The sequence below is a fragment of the Rhineura floridana genome, chromosome 1 (genome assembly GCF_030035675.1).
Source record: "Rhineura floridana isolate rRhiFlo1 chromosome 1, rRhiFlo1.hap2, whole genome shotgun sequence".
In the NCBI taxonomy this organism is placed as follows: Eukaryota; Metazoa; Chordata; class Lepidosauria; order Squamata; family Rhineuridae; genus Rhineura; species Rhineura floridana.
The window spans coordinates 148,287,648-148,309,320 of record NC_084480.1 but is presented as its reverse complement, the minus strand read 5'-3'; the positions used below and the strand labels follow the sequence as shown (position 1 = coordinate 148,309,320).

The 21,673-nt window shown below is 41.5% G+C and overlaps 1 protein-coding gene and 1 long non-coding RNA gene across 2 annotated transcripts in view; one reads left to right on the top strand and one right to left on the bottom strand.

Annotated features, from left to right (window-relative positions):
- Positions 1-11,312, bottom strand: part of LOC133383566 (uncharacterized) — a 49,980-nt gene extending 38,668 nt beyond the window's left edge. The window contains exon 1 of the long non-coding RNA XR_009762341.1: positions 11,239-11,312. This is a non-coding gene — a long non-coding RNA (uncharacterized LOC133383566). The remainder of the gene's footprint in view (positions 1-11,238) is intronic.
- Positions 11,313-11,520: 208 nt separating this feature from the next.
- Positions 11,521-20,508, top strand: LOC133389176 (serine/threonine-protein kinase pim-1-like). The gene is made up of 6 exons (XM_061636350.1): positions 11,521-11,884; positions 12,034-12,134; positions 14,455-14,505; positions 14,617-14,983; positions 17,459-17,635; positions 18,420-20,508. The coding sequence occupies exons 1-6, from the start codon at positions 11,797-11,799 to the stop codon at positions 18,467-18,469; spliced, it is 834 nt and encodes a 277-aa protein (XP_061492334.1). The 5' UTR covers positions 11,521-11,796; the 3' UTR covers positions 18,470-20,508.
- Positions 20,509-21,673: the final 1,165 nt, after the last annotated feature.

Genomic DNA, 21,673 nt, shown 5'->3' with positions numbered 1-21,673 from the left:
TTTAAAAAAATATATATTGGATTTAGATGGAGACTAAATGAATCTTTATTACAGAATGATAAAGTAGTGCAAGAATGTAAGAAGAAATTAAAAGAGTTTTTTGAACACAATTTATACAAAGGAACAGATGAAAATATTGTTTGGGATACAAGTAAAGCATTTATGAGGGGATATTGTATTAAATGTAATTCTGAACTAAAAAAGAAGAAACAACAGAAAATGCAATTAATTTTGGAAGAAATAAAACAGAAAGAGGAAGAATTGAAAAAGAATCCAACTAAAGTTTTCATTATAAATCAAATTAAAATGTTACAGAAACAAGTGTCAGTGTTGACAGTTAGAGAAATTGAAAGGAAAATAAATTTTGCTAAACAAAGGACTTTTGAATTTGCAAATAAACCGGGGAAATGGTTGGCATATAAATTAAGAAAAGAACAACAAAAAAATCTCATTTTAAAGATACAAGAAGGAGAAGAGATGTTGACAGACAATGTAAAAATCCAAAAAGCTTTTCATCAATATTATTCAATGTTGTATAAATGTCAGGAAATTCCTTCTGAAAAAATAGAAGAGTATATATCTAAACAGAATTTGCCTAAAATCACAGATTTCCAGAGACAAGCTATTAATGGTCCTATTACGTTAAGAGAAATATCTGATGCAATAAGTAAAATTAAACTAGGAAAGGCACCAGGACCAGATGGATTATCGGCAGCGTATTATAAATGTTTGGAGGAGGAACTCTTGTCACCTTTACAATGTACAATGAATTCAATTTTGCAAGAGGGAAAGATACTGGATAGTTGGAAAAATGCTAATATAACATTAATACCGAAAGAGGAGCAGGACCTAACTAAAACAAAAAATTATCAGCCGATATCTTTATTGAATAATGACTATAAATTTTTTACAATTATTTTGGCAGAAAGAATGAAAATAATATTGCAACAATTTATTCAGGAAGATCAAGCGGGGGTTTTACCTAAAAGACAACTACGTGATAACATCAGGAATGTTTTGAATGTGTTGGAATATCTAGAACAACGAAATGACATACAAGCAGCTTTGATTTTCTTGGATGCTGAGAAAGCATTTGATAATCTGAATTGGAAATTTATGTTTAAGGTTCTAGAGCAAATGGATTTTGGAGATAATTTTATAAAATGGATCAGATTGATTTATACATCACAGAAGGCACAGTTAATTGTCAATGGGGATTTAACGGACTCATGTGAAATACAAAAGGGTACAAGACAGGGATGTCCACTGTCCCCTCTTTTATGTATTTTGGTTCTAGAAGTGCTGCTTAGAGACATAAGGCAAGACAAAAGGATTTCGGGAATAAAGATAAAAAAAGAAGAATATAAACTGAGAGCATTCGCTGACGACTTGATAATTGTATTGGAAAATCCCTTGGAAGGAATTAAAGTATTGATGGATAAATTAAAAGAATTTGGGCCATTAGCAGGATTTAAGATCAATAACCAAAAAACAAAGATGTTGGTGAAGAATTTATCTTTAAGGGATCAAAAAGAGTTAATGGAGAAGACAGATTTTAAAATAGAAGAAAAGGTGAAATATTTAGGTATTATTATGACAAATAAAAATTCAAAGTTGTTTCATAATAATTATGAAAAATTATGGATAGAGATTAAGAAAGATTTGTTAAAATGGGATAAATTACAGTTGTCATTAATGGGTAGAATATCTGTAATAAAAATGAATGTATTGCTGAGAATGATGTTTCTATTTCAAACAATACCTGTCATATCCTCTGATTTACCTTTTAAACAAAGGCAAAAAGATATTTCTAAATTTGTTTGGCAGGGGAAAAAACCAAGAGTTAAATTTAAATTATTACAAGACGCCAAAGAAAGAGGAGGACTGGGATTACCAAATTTGAGACTTTATTTTGCTGCTTGTTGCTTAGTCTGGATAAAGGAATGGATTGTATTGAGGAACAAAAGATTATTGGATTTGGAGGGTCACAACCTGAAGTGGGGATGGCATGGATATCTATGGTATGATAAAGTAAAAGTTAATGTGGATTTTAATAATCATTTTATAAGACGTCCTTTGTTGAAAATATGGAATAAATACAAAACAAGTTTTTTTCCGAAAATACCACTATGTGTTTCAAGTCAAGAAGCATTTTATAGAAGAGAAATGGTTGGAAAAGAGAAATGGTTAACTTACCAAGAACTATTAGAAAATGTGCATGGAGAATATATAATGAAAGAGAGAGAACAACTAATAAAGGAAGGATATAGTTCTCAATGGTTTGCCTGTTTACAATTGTTAGAAAGATACAAATTGGATAAGAAAATGTATGGGTTTGAAATAAATAAATCTGATTTTGAAATAGGTTTGTGTACAAATGATGAATGTATAATTGCAAAAATGTATAATTTTTTATTGAAAATGGACATGGAAGAAGAACAAGTAAAAGAATGTATGGTCAAGTGGGCAAAAAATTTTGGTTATAATATACAAATGGATCAATGGGAAAATATGTGGAAAAAAGGTTTGAAATTTACATTATGTTATAATCTTAAAGAAAATTTTTATAAAATGATGTATCGTTGGTACATGACTCCAGAAAAGTTGTCAAAAATGTATAGTAATGTTTCTAATGTATGTTGGAAATGTAAACAACAAGAAGGATCTTTTTATCATATGTGGTGGTCGTGTAAACAGGCAAAATTATTTTGGGCACAGATAGGTAGGATGATGCAAAAAATCTTAACGATAAATATTCAGTCAAAGCCAGAATTTTTTTTATTGGGTTTTATGGATAAACAAAAGGAAAAGAAATATGGAAGAATAATATTATATATGATTACGGCAGCAAGATTATTATATGCACAAAAGTGGAAAATGGAATTAATACCAACAAAGGAAGAATGGCTATTGAAATTAATGGACTTAGTTGAGATGGACAAATTGACATGTCTTCTCAGAGAAAAAACGACAGATACATTTCTTAAGGAATGGAAGCATCTTTTGGACATTTTGTTGAAAGAAAAAAATGAAATGATGATAATGGGATTTGACGATTAATTAAGATACACTATGGAAAAAAGTGAATTTCGCATGTTTTAGGGGATAGGTTTGATATATATTATATATACTTATAGCTGATCTATAACAAATCGGAAGTCAAGTTCTTCTTTTTATTTTTGTTGTATTGTTTTTGTTGTTTGATTTTGTTGTTTGTTTTATGAAAATTTGAATAATAAAAATTATTACAAAAAAACAGAAAGTGGATAGAGAAAAGTTCTTCTCCCTCTCTCATAATACTAGAACTCGTGGACATTCAAAGAAGCTGAATGTTGGAAGATTCAGGACAGACAAAAGGAAGTACTTCTTTACTCAGCGCATAGTTAAACTATGGAATTTGCTCCCACAAGATGCAGTAATGGCCACCAGCTTGGACGGCTTTAAAAGAAGATTAGACAAATTCATGGAGGACAGGGCTATCAATGGCTACTAGCCGTGATGGCTGTGCTCTGCCACCCTAGTCAGAGGCAGCATGCTTCTGAAAACCAGTTGCCGGAAGCCTCAGGAGGGGAGAGTGTTCTTGCACTCGGGTCCTGCTTGCGGGCTTCCCCCAGGCACCTGGTTGGCCACTGTGAGAACAGGATGCTGGACTAGATGGGCCACTGGCCTGATCCAGCAGGCTCTTCTTATGTTCTTATGTAAAAGACATGCCCACATCATATGCCTCAATGGGGCCTTATCTGCATTACATCACCAGTAATTATCTGAACTAGCCAGTAACTTCCTGTAAAGGCACTGTGAGATTGAATGTGGCTGGAACATCAGTCTTTGTTGAATGAGTCAATCTCAGTTTTAAATCTGAAGAAACATTGGGTGGAATTCAACACTAGTTCTATTCAGAATAGACCTAACTTAGGCTCATTAATTTCAATGGCCCTATTCTGAGTGTGACTTGGTCGAATTCAATCCATTATGTATAGATGCGAAAGCAACTTTTCATTAATTGAGCTTAATGGAACACTCTTGCTCCACTTTACAACATCCACTTTACAACATTCCAATAAACACTTATAAACAACAATTTTGGATTTAGTTTTCTATAAGGATCCAATTATTCCCTCTGGCAATATAGGAAATGTTAAGGCACTCAAAGCTGGCAGTTTAAAAAAAGATACCACAAGATGCTGTAGTAGAAGATATTGCCGTTCAGCAGGTAAGTAGTATCTAAACTGCAAAATTGAAAATGACAAAAATCTTCCATCTGATCCTGTTAACTGATCTAATGTGGAAATCCCAATATCACTCCATTTCTTCCATAAAAGGGCTGCACCTCTATTTTCAAATCTAGGTTACCCCACAGTTATTTTAGCAGAAGCAAATGGGTCAATGTGCAACTAATGAGACATTATAAGCCTTACCTCCCTAGCCACTGAAATTGCAGGTAGAAATAGTCATTTCCTTTTTATATAGGCAGACCCTAATGCCATTCATCCATGAAGGGGTGTCAAATACAAAATCTCTACGACTATCTATCACGGAGTGTTTGCAGAAAAAGAAGCTTGCCAATCATACCATAAAACATATGGCAAATGTTGCTACTGGTATGCTGAGAGACCTTGGAAATGTCACCTTAAAAATGATTGGAAGAAATGTTGTGTGTGACTTTTTGGCATGAGTAAAAATTTTGTAATAAAGACCTAATACAGATTAGAGGTTTAGACTAAAGAATGTATGTGTGTGTGTTTATTTTTATGCAGCAGATGCAAGACCATATTTGTTTTGCTTTAATGTGTTGAAGGGAAGGGTTAACATGCAGCTCCCCCAAAGGCCTTTCTGCTTGTCTCCAATACATTTACTTAATATTCCAGAGATCTTGGCAGATTGGCAGCATAGCATGAAAAATACAAAACTATATATGCATATTAAAGCATTATAATTTCAGACCCCGTTTTGTCTCTGTGGTTCATTTTCATGTTCAAATGTTCACCATGCCTTGCTTATCATTGATCCATCACTTGCTTTATATATGTATGACATTGGTGGTAGTCTTATTTTGTTTCCTGACTACTTATTGAATAGATTTTCTATATTTTATTTTTTGTTGTTGTTGTCAACATTTATGCTATGTTTTAAAAAGCATTTATGTGGAAAATTACTTCTTTTTTTTACAAATAAGTAAAAGAGAGAGAGAAGCATTGGAGATGAAGTGCTAATCTTTAGGATAAAAAGATCAGACTTTTTGAGATTTATTAAACTGGAATTTGGAGTAACCACCACCATGGTTCCATATTCATATTAATCAACTTGGGCTACAACTGTAATTTGTACATGGTATATACACCCTTTTTACCACCATCATGGTAAATACAGGAGGTCAGTTTTATCAGCTTTGATCCAAAGAACCATGAGCATAAAAAATGTATTAGTGCCACTTTCCATCAACTCTTGCCATTTTCCACTAACTCCATAGTGCAGCAACACTATGTTTACAGTATTGGTGGCAAACTTGTGGCCCTCCAGCTGATGTTGGAATCCACCTCCCATCAGCCATAGCCAGCATATCCAATGGGCAGGGTCAGGGATGCTGGGAGTTTTTATTATTATTATTATTTGATTTATATCCCGCCCTTCCTTCCAGCAGGAGCCCATCCAATAACATCTAGAAGTCCACGAGAGTTTTAGTCCAATAACATCTAGAAGTCCGTGGGTTGCCCATTCCTCCTTTACAGTATGAAAAACATGGTAAATGCAGAAGATACAGGCTGTAGTAGCACATTTTGGTGGGCTGTGAAAAGACCTTGTATTGTACAAAGTGTTGTGCTTGCAAAGACTTGCACAACTGGGAGAATTTTTCTGGATTTGGCTATCACTTCACACCCCATGTTCTTTTGCTAAGTTGGAAACAGCCTTTCTACAAGCAAGAGAGGCACCTTTAGATCTAAGCCAGTGTCATTAAAGATCCCTAGACTGTATTAAATTCTGAGTGTGCACGAGGCTTAATTTCAGCCATTGCTCTTCCTTAGAAACCAATTGCATTGCCATGGTTAAGTCTGGGAGCACATGGAGTAATGAGAAAATAACATCTCTGAGTTTAACTAATATCCACATACACGGGATTAGAGACAATGTTCTCTCAGCAGCTTTTGATACCATTGACCATGGTATCCTTCTGGGCTGACTTGATGGGATGGGTATTGGAGGCACTGTTTTACAGTGGTTTCGATCCTATCTCCAGGGTTGTTTTCAGAGAATACCATTGGGTGATTGTCTTTTGGCTCCCTGGCAGCTGTGCTGTGGGGCGCCTCAGGGTACCATCTTGTCCCCCATGCTGTTCAACATCAATATGAAGCCCTTGGGACTGGTCATCAGGAGATTTGGGGCAAGGTGTCAGCAGTATGCTGACAATATCTAGCTCTATTTCTCTGTAACATCTGAACTGGGAGAGGCCAGGCAAGCCCTGGACAGCTGCCTGGACTCGGTGATGGGCTGGATGAAGGCCAATAGACTGAGTCTGAATCCTAGCAAGACAGAGCTGCTGTGGGTTGGTTGTTCCTGGGTTCAGATAATTGGTCAGTTGCCCGTTTTGGATGGTGTCGTATTCCCTCTGAAAGAGCAGGTCTGTACTCTGGGGATGTTCCTGGATCCATCTTTGTTGCTAGAAGCCCATGTGACCTCAGTGGCTAGGAGTGCCTTTTACCAGCTTTGGCTGGTAAGACAGCTGCAGCCATTTCTGGACCAGGATAGCACTGTTGTCCATGCACTGGTAACCTCCAGGCTGGATTATTGTAATGCACTCTATGTGTGGCTACCCTTGAGGTTGGTCTGGAAGCTGCAGCTGGTGCAAAATGCGGCAGCAAGACTGCTCACTGGGGCAGGGTATCACCAACATGTCACCCCACTGCTAAAAGAATTGCACTGGCTACCTATTAGCTACCGAGCTAAGTTCAAGGTTCTAGTTTCGGTGTACAAAGCCCTATATAGCTTGGGACCAGGATACCTGAAAGACCACCTTATCCCTTATATACCCAGTTGATTGCTGCGCTCTGCAGGTGAGGGCCTCCTGCAGATACTATCTTATCAGGAGGTCCGTTCTGCAGAACATAGGAAATGGACCTTTACTGTAGTGGCACCTATCCTTTGGAATTCCCTTCCCTTAAATATTAGGCAGGTGCCCCCTCTGTTATCTTTTTGGCACCTACTGAAGACCTTCCTCTTTCAACAAGCCTTTTAAGGAGAGACCTTATCTTAGTCTGCGTTTGTGTTGGAATTGCTTTTTAATATGTTTTTAAACCTTTTAAAAAATATATATGTTTTTAAAGCTTTTAAAAAATGTTCTTAAAGATATTTTGTTTCAATATAACGGTTGTTTTAATATATTTAAAAGTCTGTTTTTATGATGTGATAAAGTGTTTTTAGTGCTTTTGTTTGCGCCCTGGGCTCCTACTGGAAGAAAGGATGGGACATACAAATAATAAATAAATAAATAAACAAATAAATAAATAAGGTTTCCAGGTAAGGCCCAGCACCTGTCTTTTTAGAAAGTAAAACTGTGTACAGTGGCACAAAGCCCTGTCTCCATTTTGGGATGCTTCCCACGGCCTGTCTCCACAAACTACATGATGAAAGTTGTACTTTTGCTTTTTTTTTTACTTAAAAAATATGGAGAGGTTTTTATCCCTCTCTCACAACACAGCACTAGATCCTGGGATCATCCTAGGAACCTGAATGGCAGGAAATTCAAGACAGGTAAAGGAAAGCACATTTCACACACTGTGCATAGTTCACCTGTGGAATTCACTGCCACAATATCTGGTGACAGCCACCAACTTGGATAGCTTTAAAAGGGCACTAGACAAATTCACGGATAAGCCTTTCAATGGCTCGTAGTCATGATGGCTCCATGCTACCTCCAGGATCACAAACAGCCTGCCTCTGAACACCAGTTGCTGGAGAACAAAAGGGGGAAGGGGCTGTTGTCTTCATGTCCTGCTAGAGTAGATAGGCCTTTGATCTGATCCAGCAGGGCTCTTCATAAAAGTGCCTCATACCAACTCTACCCATTGGTATATCTAGCTCAGCATGAGTGACTGGCATTCTGTCCCTCAAGACTAGATGGTCATTCTATTCCTTGATACTGGCACAGGTCTCTTCTGGCCACCAGAGCTGTTAACCAGTGACCCCAAGCACTAAACAGACAGTCCTCCTGAGGGGAAACTAGCTTAATTAGCTGCAGTTTCCCCAGGTCAAAGAGTAAGCATACAATGAAGTTGTATCCCAGTGGAGTCCAATACAGTCACCAGGTTTCCCCAGAAATATTTAGGAATTTTTGACTCTGGAGTGTCAGCGAACTCAGTTCACTAAGTTAGTGTCACCATAAACTGTCATAGGGCCCCTTAGCAAAGGGCAGAGATCAACACATTTGTCAATGAAACTTCAAGCAGAGAGGCTTCAAGACAGTGCTCATGCTCTGGTAACCTCCAGTTCGGATTACTTGAATGAATTATATGTGGGGCTGCCCTTAAAGACAAGTCAGAACCTTCAATTACTGCAGAACACAGCTGCCAGACATTTGACTGGTCCAGTCAGGGTGGGTCATATTATAGTGATCCTTCAACTGCATTGGCTCCTTACTTGCTTCCAAGCTCAATTGAAAACGTTTACCTTTAAACCTTAAATGACTCAGGACCCAAATATCTGGAGGAACACCTCTTCCAAATCAGACTGCTTGTGCTCTAAGGAGGCCTTTCTTTCTGTTTCACCATTAGGAGGCTTGTTTGGTGGTGATGTAGGATTTAGGGATGGGGAAGAAATCTGTTTCAGTTCACATTTAATGGTTAATCTCCCTAATTCACACTTTCCAGAACAATACAAGAACCAAAACAAAACCATCTTTCAAAATTTGTACTTTCCCAAAATGTGCAATGCAATTCTCCAGCCGAGAAAAACATGTTACAAAACTGCAGGTGCTGCAGTAAAGTGTGCATAAAAATGCATATTTTAAAGGCTTTTTAATGATTGACTGTTTTAGCCTCCTCTGCTGTGTTTAGCTGTTTCTAGCTGGCTCTGTTTGCTGGTGGTTTTAACACTGTTCTTTTATTGATGGTTGTTTATAATTTATTCTGTGTTGCACTCTGCTCTGGTATCTGTAGTGATGAAGGGGAGTGCCTCTCCTGTACCCCCAGTTAAGCCTTTTCCAACAAGGAAATACAGTTATGTGGAAAGCTTCAATCTATGCTCAGCCTGTGTATTCGTAAATAAATGCAAATACAACAAAATGCTAAAAAGCCTCCAGTGACCTCCTTCTATAGGAAACCAAGCCCAGGTAAGTGCTGCAACTCTGGAACTTCTCACTGCTTGGGAAAGAGGAGTGAGCATAACAATATGGATATTAGTGCTTTGTCTAGAACATCTGGCGATGGTTAGTGCAGTAGACAAGATCCTGGAGAAAGCTAATTCTCATCTAAAATAACGCAGTTTGCTTTATCCACAGTCAGTTGCTGGCCCAGGAGCAGCTGAGTTCTAGTTGAAAACATAATATGCTGCCACAAATAAAAAGAATGGACAGTTTGCTCTGGACCAGCAGTTCAGTTATACCGAGAGTCCTCAACAGTTGCCATGTGATAATGAGTAGCTGTGGCTGAGTCAACAGGGCCTTAGAGGTTGCTTTAGTCTACTAGCATAACATCAGTGGGCTGATTCATAATGCATAATGATTAACCATATTATATTAACCATCCAAGGGCTTGTGGGGTACCTGTAAAATGTATAATGTGGTCCAGTGTGTGTGTGCATGTAGAATTTGTAGCTCAGTCCATATCGAAAGCTGATATTGGATAAAACTAATTATATCAGCTATAATTACCTAAAACATAATTTAGGATACCTGAAACAAAATCTGATCCCAAACAATTACTGTGCTCTACAGCAGAGGGTCTCCTGCAAATATAATCTCATCAGGAAGTCTGTTCCATATACTATAAGAACAAGGCCTTTAGTGTGGTGGCACCTACCCTTTTGAACTCCCATGGGTTACATATCAGACAGGCGCAGGCTCTGTTGTGTTTTAGGTGCTTTTTGAAGACTTTCCTCTTTCAACAAGCCTTCTGTGTGGATATTGTCATCTAGTATCTGTATTCAACTTGAAATTGATATTACATATGTAATTATTTTTCATTTTTAAATTGTTTTTATATATGCAATTGTTTTATATATGCAATTGTTTTATATATGTTTCTATTGTATTGTAAATCGCTTTGAGATGTCTCATAGGAAGCAACTAATAAATGAAATCATTATTATTAAGTGATACAAAAACTGATCATTTAAAACTAATGAAAACCTAATGCACACAGTTTAGTCCTACACATGAAAATCCAGCTCTCATAGGAAAGTAGATGCTCAGGCTTTGGGCAAGTCTCCCAGAGAACAGAATTCCTTAATTGTGGATAGGCCACTAATAAGGTCTCTCTGATAGGTAGCCATAGGCAAGCCATTGTGCTGCTCCCTTTCCTACTTCACAGGGCTGTTGTAATGGTAAGCAGCCATGTAAGGAGAGCCAAGTGCTTTGCGTTCTTCTGATTCAGTGTTAATAGCATTTTTATCTCACTCTTTAGCCAACAAAAGCAGCTTAAAAATGTCAGTGATAAAATAGGTCCTGTCCTTGGGCATACTATCTAAAAGGCACACACAAAAGGAAAATGGATTGGGAGGGAGGAGAAAAAAGAAAAGAGCACCTGTTAGTTATAGAGTTCCTGTTACAGAGTTCTTATAATGACCAACTGGAATAGAAAGTATGCAAAACAATTAAAATTTGCCTAAGGATGGCACAGTCAATTGAATATATTGTCAGTATTAAGACTCAGTCCTGATACTTGTTAACAGTAATTAAAAAGCACATGTCTTTTAAACTGTCAGTTCATATTTTCTTCACTACCAATGAGAAACCACTGCTGGTTCCTAAAACATCTCAAATTGGGAATAACGGGCAGAACACTGAGTGCTGCGGATACTTTCTATTTTAGAAACGAAGCAACCCCAAATCAGCTCATTAAAGTTAAACATGCGTGTTAAACTGAAGGATGCTTTCAAAACACGAGGCTGGCCCGCGTTTTTTGTATGTATATATGAATGTTTTTAGTGCAGCTTAAACGACGCAACAAAGCCAGTTAACGTTAAGGGTGCTTTCAATCATTTTGTAATGCAAAGATAAAACCTGCGCTGGCAAAAAGTGCGACTCACCCCATGAACAATCAGACATCATATATGCCCCTAAGGGCATACCCTGTCCTGCATGAACAGGGATTTAATCACTGGAACACAGACTAGCTTCTTCTTCAGAAGCCCAACTTTTAAAGACTCGCACGTGGAAAAACAAGCGGATGGAGGGGGAGGAGAAAAGAAAGAATTCTCGCGCGCCTCTCCTCGATTGGCTGCCGTTACGCGCTTCAACTTTTTAATTCGTTAAGGACTCTTGTATACCCACCACGATTTAATTTGTGTCCCCCCCTCCCCCGTCTCGACTGTTTCATCCCTTGGCGGTTTGGCCCCGCCCTGTTGGCGGCCGAGAGAGCGCCTGTGCCTCTTCTGATTGGCTTAGCCTTTCGCGGTTTCCTGTAGCTCGTCTCGCCATTGGCCCGGGGCGGCGTGGAGTTGGAATGTTTGCAAAAGCGAAGGAATTTCAAGGCGCACGCGGTGGAAAGAGCGCCGGTGGCCACACCAATATTGGCGAGAAGGGCGGGGCACGGGAGTAGGGGATAACGCGGTCGCCGCAAGTGTCTGGCGGCTGTCCGGCTGGCCATGCTTTTAGCTCAGGGTACAGTTTGCCACCAACGTCCTGAAGGACTGCTGGCCACTGATGCCGCCGAAGAGGAGCCTCGCTACCTGGGTACGCAACTAGAGCGGGCGGCTTTTTGTGAATGGGACTCCTGGGATACGTAGAGGGAATTTGCAGTCAAACCAGAGCCGGGTTGGGTAGAGAGACTGGCCGCTCGTCAGAACTCGCCACGCTGATGCTTCACTTTCTCTCTCGCGCAGGGAAGGCGACTTTGGAGACGCGCTACCGCCTGGGAGCATTGATTGGTAGCGGTGGCTTTGGCACGGTTTACTCAGGAACGCGGCTCAGCGATTCTCTCCCGGTGAGTGAGTGAACGATCGGTGACACTTTTATTATTTTATACATATAAAAAATAAGAACCGTGACCCATACATGTAGGACGAGAAGGTGAGCAGCAGCTGTTATGGAAGGTGGAAAGAGTCTACGACTGTCCAATCCAGAGCTGGGATGGATTTACCGATCAGCATCAGAGAAGAAAGAGAAACCAACAAATAAAAACGGGGTGGGGGTGGGGAGGATGTGACTTTTGTTCCAATTTGGGGGCTGTACCATTCAAATTGGCTGCCTTGAATCCCGGGTTATTAACTTGATTCCCTTCAACCAACCGGTTTGTTTCTCCCTGATTAATAGAGTATTGTTGAGACTGGTCTATCCTTGATGAGTTAGGTCCCTGGACTTCCTGCTATGTGGTGCAGTTTGCCAAGCCTTCAACTTCACTTTAGGCACTAGGAGCCCATAATGGCTCATCAGTGGAGTTTCCTGGTATTTCACTGTTTTTAATTGTACAGTAGAAATACAGACCTAGCAGCACCCATCCTGTGATGAGGAACTTGCTGTTACTATTTAATGTGTGTGGTGTTCATGATGGGCTATGCAGGGTGCAGAACTTTGAAATTAGTGCAGCAGTAATAATAAATGATAGTAGTAATATATAGCTATAGCCCACTTTTGTGTACACCAAATTTTCTGCTACTGGCTGTTCCTCATGTTACATTTTGTGCTTGAATACAGATACTTAGTTACACAAAATAATCATGTTGTGCATGATTTGCATATGTTTTAAGTCACTGCTGTTGTGGCCAAAATCTTAGGTGTGCTGAAAGAGGGATTGAGAAAATTTAGAATTCCTTGGTTCCACTCAGGAGCATCTGGGGGATGCCAGCCCAAGAGCATTAGGATTAGCAACTGAAGTGAAGGCAGTATGCTATTCTGATCTTTTGTTGAAGTGTGAACATGTCTTAAAATAAACCCTGTAATGGAGATTGTGATAATTTTCTCTTTCAAAAAGAGTGTAATTATATGGTGAGTTTTAAAGGTAACCATATTCCCGAAGGGCCATCTACCCTTTAAGAACACTGGATCAGGTAAATTCAGTTGTAATGGGGAAAAAACCAATTAAAAGCACATCTAACAAAACTGTCATGCATATGAAGCCATAATTTGGGGGGGGGACCCCACAATTTTCATCACATGTCTTTCTATTGTTGATTGGGGGTAGAAGGGGAGAGGCTGGGTAAACAGTACACAGTATACTTTTGTAGCAAGGAGGCATTAAAGACATTGGGCCGTATTCAATCAACTTGTTGCGATAGCAGAAGCCAGTGCAAGGAATCCTACTATTGCAACAGGACTTCCCCCCTTCTTCCACGTACTCCCCCGCACCCTCTCAAAATCTGCACTGGAGGATTGGAAGAACCCCCAGAGCAGCACGTGATGCAGGGGAGATTGTTCCATTAGGCAAGCAGAAATACTTACACTGACAGTCTTCTTAGTGCTACATTGAATACAACCCATTAGGATCTCGTTTTTTTCCATATAGAGCTTTGAAACAAAGTGATAGACCATTTACACCTCCTTTACTTCAGAATTTTAAATCATAAGAGGTGTTTCTGTTAAGAGTCTTCTAAAGCCAAAAGAAGGCATTTGCTGAAATTGGAGAATAATCAATGCTGTCTTGAAAGCGCATCTAGGAAGCCTTAGTGAAGAACTCCCATACACTGTAAGAAAATTGGATCATATTATGACATGGAACACATCTCACAGCACTTAATTTAGATGCCTCTGAATGTTTTAAGAACATGTTTAATGCTGTTTTTGAAACAAATTGTCCACTGTTGGTTCCATGTTTTTAAAATATTCATGAGAGAATCTGCAGTATTGCATCTAGACAAACTATTCTCTGGCACCAAGCAGACCTTTCAATATACTTTGTCTTATTTGTTCTTGAAGCGAAATCTCCAGCAATCGTGTCATGGGTTGGTGAAGATGCCTTTCCTTCCCCCAGCTTAGATGGCAAGAAGGAGACTGATGTTTGGAGTCTAGTAAACCCCTAATCATTGGAGCGTTGGGTTGGAAAAATAACTAAATAAATGAATGAGTCCAAGGCAGGTGTTGGTGGTGGGCCCTGGCAGCTGCCCAAGGATGCCAGGTGTTGATACTTACCTGGGGTTGCAGCCTGACCTGAAATGGAGCACAACAGCAGCACATCACACTATACAAAATACATGGAAAAGAGGAGTCTCCAAAAGCACTTTGTGGGCTAAAGGTGGATTCAGGGTCTAAAAAGGCTGAGTAGACTTTGCTTCTTAATATCTTTGTTTTTCTTTTGGGGGGCCTTCCAGGTGGCCATTAAATATGTTGCCAAGGACCGAGTCTTGCAGTTCCATCACATGGTGAGTTCCAGTCCTTCTGTGCTGACTCTTCCAGTGTTTAGGCTGCTTTGATGCCTCCTCTGCTAATCTTCTCTATCTTCTCTCTCTCTCTCTGTGTTCTTCGTTCTCCAGAATGGCACCCTTGTTCCACTTGAAGTTGTTTTGCTAAAGAAGGTGTCATCCCCAGGTTGCCAAGGCATTATCCGCCTCCTGGATTGGTTTGAGCAGCCTGACTCGTACTTCATTGTTATGGAGCGCCCCCTTGTCTCTCAGGATCTGTTTGACGTCATCACTGACAGGGGTCCACTCCCTGAAAGTTTGGCCGCTGGTTATTTCCGGCAGGTGGTGGAGGCGGTGCACCACTGCCATTTGTGTGGCGTATTGCACCGGGACATCAAGGACGAGAACATTTTGGTAGACCTCCTGCAGGGTGATCTAAAGCTCATAGACTTTGGTTCAGGTGCATTGCTTCGGGATTTTCCATATACAGACTTTGATGGTGAGTACACTCAGTGAGAGTGAGTGAGTGAGAGAGAGAGAGAGAACCCCAGTTCAGTGACAGAGCACATGGTTTGCATTTAAAAGGTCCCAAGGTCAGTCTCTGGCATCGTTAGGTAGAGCTAGGAAAGATTCCTCTCTGAAACCTTCAACAGCAGCTACACTATTGTTAGTGTAAACATACCTTTGCCAACTAGCTGGGACTGTTGGAAGTTGTAGTCCAAAACATCTGGGGTGCACCAGGTTGGCAAAGATGGTTATAAACAGTACTGAGCTAAATGGGACTAATGGCCTGTATAAGGCAGCTTATTTGGGGGGTGGAAGCACCCAAATCTCTACAGGGGTGGGCAACCTCAGCCTAATTTTCTGCAGACCTTGCCCTAATTCCAAACAATAGTTCAGACTTCTGGCGAGAGTCTCTCCCTCTAGCAGCCTGCTGGGAAGGGAAGGCAGGTGGATGTCTGAAAGAGAGAGAAGGGAAAGGAATGGCCCTGCCCACTGTTGGATTTGTGCCTGCCCACGGATGGAGTGTGGCCCTGGGTAGATTGTCTCTGAAGAAATGTGGCCTTTGACAGAAGAGGGGGTGCGCACCCGCCATTCTACAATGCCAGAGGAATTGTCTCAATGCAAGGCAAAGTCCAGGAAGTTGGTATGGGGGAGGTGTGAGCACATTGGTGTCCCTCCAGTCCAGTCTCTGCTTAGTGAAACTTATTCTATGCCTTTGTAGATGTAAAATAACTAATGTGAAGGCTAACGGGAAATTTGTGTGCGTGTGCTGTATTTCTTCCCTGAGTGCCCTTTTTTGGACATTCTTAAAGCACATGAAATGCCTGAACAGTCTTCTCTCTTGTTCTTATGCCAATCTATCTGTCTTTGACTGAGACTTGCCATTGTTGATCTTTTGGAGTAGTTCAAGGTGAAGACTTATGACAATTTAATTCTTGCTCTAAAGGTGCATGCTCTGCAGTTGTAATGCGGATGAGTTACTCCTTAATTCATTGTAGCCATCTTAGTTTAAACATGTTTTCAGCATTTGCATGATCTATTTGTAGGCAGAATCGGGTGACAGTGGTTGCTCCAGGTTGCCTCATCTGTATTTGTATGCTCTTGTGTATGCACCACAGAGGTCACTGGCCCAGTTGTCACTGGGGTGTAAACCTGAGTTTGGGCTGCAGTACTCCAGAATGCAGGTAAAAGGTCACATGGTGGAATGCTGTTCCATACAAACAATTCCCTTTCAGTTTCAGAAAAGGTCAACCAAAATGATCAAGGGGATGGAGCAATTCCCCTAAGATGAAAGGTTGCAGCATTACAGGCTTTTCAGTCGAGAGAAAAGGCGAGTCAGAGGTGAAATGATAGAAGTGTATAACATTATGCACGGCGTGGAGAAAGTGGATAGAGAAAAGTTTTTCTCATAACGCTAGAACTCATGGACATCCAATGAAACTGAATGTTGGAAGATTCAGGACAGAAAAAAGAACACACTTCTTCAATCATAGTTAAACTATGGAATTCTCTCCCACAAGAAGCAGTGATGGCCTCTAACTTGGATGGCTTTAAAACAGGATTAGACACATTCATGGAGGATAAGGCTATCAGTAGCTACTAGCCATTATGGCTATGTTCTGCCTCCATACTTTGAGGTAGTATACTTCTGAATACCAGTTGCTGGAAACTGCAGGAGGGGAGAATGCTCTTGCACTCAGGACCTGCTATTAGGCTTCCCACAGGCATCTGGTTGGCCACTGTGAGAACAGGATGTTGAACTAGATGGGCCATTGGCCTGATCCAGCAGGCTCTTCTTGTGTTCTTATGCCATGCTGTTTTTCTGATCTGAATTATCCAGTTACACAGCAAATAATAGCTTCTGGTGGGATGTGTATGTGAGAGGAGAAGGTTGTATCCAGCTAAGATATACAACCAAGTTAGTCCTTGTCCATTAACTTCAGTGAGGTTACTCTGTGTAGGACTAATGCTGGAAACAACCCTTAATTTCATTTATCTTCTCACAAAGTCCTTCCTTCCTGTCCCTTTTCCATTTGTATCTGGACTTTTATATTGTAAGGCTGAGGGCAGGCACTGTCTTATTGGCAATTAGTAAGTTGCTTTGGGAGCCCCTTTTTTTGCTAAAGAGTAGGATAAAATGCTTTAAGTAAATAAGTGCAGAAAGAACACATCCCATTTTATAGAAGTGGAAAACTGAGGCTGGAATAGCAATATACCTATCATTCATTCAGTGGGGAACTCTCTTATCTGGCTGAGTCTGCTGCCCCCAGGGTCCTTTGGGAGGATGGGCAGGATAGAAATTTAATTAATAAAATTAACAAATAAATACAAATATTCATACCAAGTTCATGCAATTTGGGTGGTGGTGGTGGTATTGTCCTATGCAACCTAGGGGATTTGGTAGTAGTATTTCTGGTTCCTTTGGCATCTCTCAAGGCATGTTTCTACCAGGGTCTTTCTGTTCCTGCAGGCACCCGGGTATACAGCCCTCCTGAATGGATAAAGTACCACCGGTACCATGGCCTGCCTGCCACCGTGTGGTCGTTGGGCATACTGCTTTACAATATGGTGTGTGGGGACATCCCTTTTGAGCGTGATGAGGACATCCTCCTTGGGAAACTCCACTATCACTGCAGGGTATCCTCAGGTGAGAATGCCACTGTAGACTAGAGGCAAGCTTAGGCCAAGGGGCATTGGCCAGATATCCCCTGCTACTTTGAGTAACGTCAGGCTGCAGTTGCAGCATCTCACGTGTTCTCTTGCCTCTCTCCAAGCTCCCCTTCTGACTGGCCAACAGAAGCACACAGAGAGTTACAAACAGTCCTGCATTTGTGTTTGAGCTTCAGAAAATCAAAGGCTGCTTGAATTGAGCAGGATTTAACTCCTGTTCACTCAGATGATGAACTGGGATTAAACCCTGCTGCCTTGGCTGCACAAACCTGTTCCTGCTGAGAACTTGCGCAGGCAGCCAATTTGACCCTGTTCTCCCACCCATCAGCTGATGTCAGCAGTTACATCAGCTGATTGGCAGGTGGGTGTGGTTTGAGGGAAATGACTTTGTAGGCCAAGATTGGCCCATGGGCTGGTGGTTCCCTGCCATTGTGATTGGCCCTGTCCTACTCTAAATGTTATCCTGGGTTCCTATCTCTAAAATAGGAATAACTGGGTTTTTGTTTTCAGTGGGCTATAGTTTGTAAAGTGCTTTGCCTGCTTGAGGGGAACAGCCGTACCCCAGTGGTACAGCATCTGCTTTGCATGCAGAAGGTCCCAGGTTCAATCCCTGGCATCTCCAGGTAGAGCTGGAAAAGACACCTGCCAGTCAGCCTTTTGTAGACAGTACAATACTGAGCTAGATCAATGGTCTGACTTCATATAACGCCTATGTTCCAAATGGACAGTGCAACATTAATGGTTATTTCCTGTTTTGACAGACTGTCGTCATTTGATTGAATGGTGCCTCTCGCTAGCCCCAGAGAAGTGACCGTCCCTGGAGCAGATCCTGGCCCATCCCTGGCTCCTCGCCTGTTTGGAACAATGTGGATGCAAAGCGCAGCAGCCCACAGTCCCTAAAGCCGGCACTAGCCTGTGACTATGGTGGCCTCTGGATACTGTTAATGACGACACTTCCATTCCTGTCCAGCCATTCCACGTGTGAACCCAGCTTCTAGTGCCTTCACCTGATGGGGGGGGGTTAACCTCATCTTCCTTTCATTCTGTTTTATATGTTGGAGGGAAAACAAAGGGAGGGGGCAAACCTAATCAAGAAGTAAAAACAAGGGGGGAAATCCGTAAGACAAGATTTTTTTTCCCCCTTGAAGCTGACTTTTTTTAAAAAAAGTCTTGGCTAGTGCCAAGACTCTCCTGTACAAAAGATGACCTCAGTTTTGTTTGCCAGTTTGAATTGAATGTGATCAAAGGAAGATTTAGGAGTTTCTGAAAGCATTGGTTGAATATTCTGTCTCTGCTGGCGCCGACTAACAGCATGAAGAATCCTCAGTTTCTGTTTTGACAGCTTGAAGCTCTCTGTAAACAAGGATAGCCAATGTGGCAACCACTCAATGTTTCTGTTGTTGGGACTCCCAGCTTGTATCACCCCCAATCAGCATGACCAATGGTAAGGGGTGATGGGAGCTGTAGTCTGAAGAAGGTCTGGAGAGCACCAAGTTGGCTATCCTTGCTGTAGAAGTCTCTCTTCTCGCAGGTCTCCAGTTTTGTCAGCTCCTTCTGGGAGAGTTGGGAACTGAATTTGGCCAGTGCTTGTAGATGCTCCAGAGTGTCCCCCACTCCGCTGCTTTGATCACAGCCCACCCGAGTGGTGGCTTCCAAGTGCAGATGAGGTCTTTAGTGATGCAGAACAGGCTTGGTGGTGCCACAGATTTTTTTCTGAAGCTGAAATTTGTACTTTCAGCCATGGATGGAGTAACCCCCTCCTTTTGTGTGTGTGTGTTTTAGAGGCTGAGAGGAGCCCACAGCATCGACTCTGAAACTAGTGAGCATGTAGCCCTTAGATCATTGGAAATAATTAGGCCAGAGCATTCTTTTAATGGGAGGTTGTTCTTTGAAAGGGCAGTGGCAGGGGCTCTGTCAGCTCCTTTTATTGGCCCTAGAGAGGATTCAGGGTTTGTTTGTTTTTTGGGATAGCTAGTGGTGCCCAATTTCTGGGAGATTTTTGGTCCTTTTCAAGCCTAGTGGTAGGACAGCCCTTCTGGCTAAGTTCCCTCCTCTCACTGTAGAATTCCTCTATGCCAATTACAAGAGGAGAGGTGGATACTGGCTCCATGGGAGTTGCTTCTGATAGTGCCTAATTGAGTATGAGATGCATCCTGTTCTTCAGGGAGACTTGGACAGTTACGTTCCCCTACACAGGCCTCCATAAATCATGGCCAGCCTTGACTAGCCAGCCAAAATGTGTGCTTGCCACAAACCTGCCCATCTGCAGGGTGAGAGGGGCAGGGCCTTGTTGTCACAGTGTGTTAAGATCCAGGGTGCCTTTTCTTTTTCCAGCTCTTGAGTTCAAAAGGGAAGCAAGGGCTCAACCCGTTGTGCTGAGCCTCTGAGATACTTGGGAAGCAGTGAGAAGTCTAGATGCTTTCCTGAGTCTCCAAGGCTCAGTGCGGCATCAGGTAGACCCTCCATCCAGTACCCTGAACACAGGACAGGACAGAAGCTCTCCCTGATACTCATGCACCCCAAGCTGATACCCTGGTGAGTTGAGCAGTCTTAAAATGGTTGCTGGTACTGCCTTAAGACACAGTTGACACAAGTGGAGCCTGGGGCAGAGTGCTAGCCGAGGGGGATAGGGGCTGTGAGAACCAGAATCCAGCCTGGGGAACTGCAAGCATTTGTTTCTGACCCTGCTACCTCTGGCAACATAGCTGAAGAGTATTTATGCACCAGTTCAGCATCTGATTTCTGTATATGTCAAATCTCTTGTGTGTATGTGTTAATTTTGTTACTGCCTCCCAATGCACATTTGTGCTGCCCCTTTTCTGGGTTTAAATAAAGTTTTTCTAAGAAAAATACACTCTCTGTCTTTTTATTCTTATCTGTACTTGATCAAGCATGTCACTCTGCACTTCTGATGCAACAAGTACATCCCTTGTCACAACAAAAGGCAGTGGCTGCAGGAGTTAATCGGCACCTGATGAACACCTTCACATTTAGCACCCAGAACCACAAAATGTGTCAAGCTCCTTATTGTTCAATAAATGGAAGTTAGGCTGAGTCATAGTGACAAGCGCAAGGAGCTTCATGGCTGAGTAAGGATTTGAACCCTGGATTCTGAGGTCCTAGTCTGACACTTAATCACTATGCCATGGTGTAATACTTACAGGTGTATGCTGGAACTCTGATCAATCTAAGGGGTAGCAAAGTTGTTCAATCCATTCTGGAAATATGCATAAAGCCTTTTCTGCTTCCTTCTAAGTTGGCGTGATAAATCTGCTTCCCTCAGTGTGAAGGGAATTAATTTTGTGTGGCAACACGGGGAGACAACTGGAGTGATCAGCTGTGTTGCAAAGCTCTGAGACTGATTTAACCTGTTCTTAGAGACTGATTTAACCTGTTCTTATAAGTGTGGGTTGCACACAGGTTTAGGAACCAGAGGGAGTTGTCCTTAATACATCAGGGTACTGTGTGGTGGGAGTAATTAAGAAATCTGACTAGAGCAAAAACCTAGTAAGTTGCGGAAGTCACCCTAATAAGGAAGTGGACAAGACTGTGGTATGGCATGAATGTTGTACACTTGGGGTGAGGGAGGATCCAGCTCCCCAAAGGATGTGTAGGGTGTGTCTTTGCTGCTGTTGTGAGGCAAATAAAACTTGCAGTTCTCTGTTCAGGTTCTGACAAGATCAAAGCCACCCTTCTGTACCCCACTAAAAAGGGTGTGTGCATAACACTGGGATATAAACACTACTTGTGCTGGAACAATTATAAAAGACAAAACCATTGATGTGAGTTGTCAGGTATATGACATTGGCTTTTTTGGGGTGTGTGGGGGGAAAAGAGGGTGTAGTAGGCTCCTATCACAGCAGGAGCACCTGCTAACTTTGTGCTAATGATACAGATGGATTGCTAATAGGTCAGCTAAAATGCAGGATCATTTGTTCTGTGGCAAAGGAATCTAAAGATTCCATCAACATTTTCCCAGACAATGGTATTTTATTATTCTACTCTTTCCAATGTC

Bases quoted from the DNA above. Each gene is read 5' to 3' on its own strand.
- LOC133389176 (XM_061636350.1), top strand. From the start codon at position 11,797: ATGCTTTTAGCTCAGGGTACAGTTTGCCACCAACGTCCTGAAGGACTG. The intron at 11,885-12,033 runs GTACGCAACTAG...TCTCTCGCGCAG, and splicing joins AGAGGAGCCTCGCTACCTGG to GGAAGGCGACTTTGGAGACG. The intron at 14,984-17,458 runs GTGAGTACACTC...CTGTTCCTGCAG, and splicing joins TCCATATACAGACTTTGATG to GCACCCGGGTATACAGCCCT.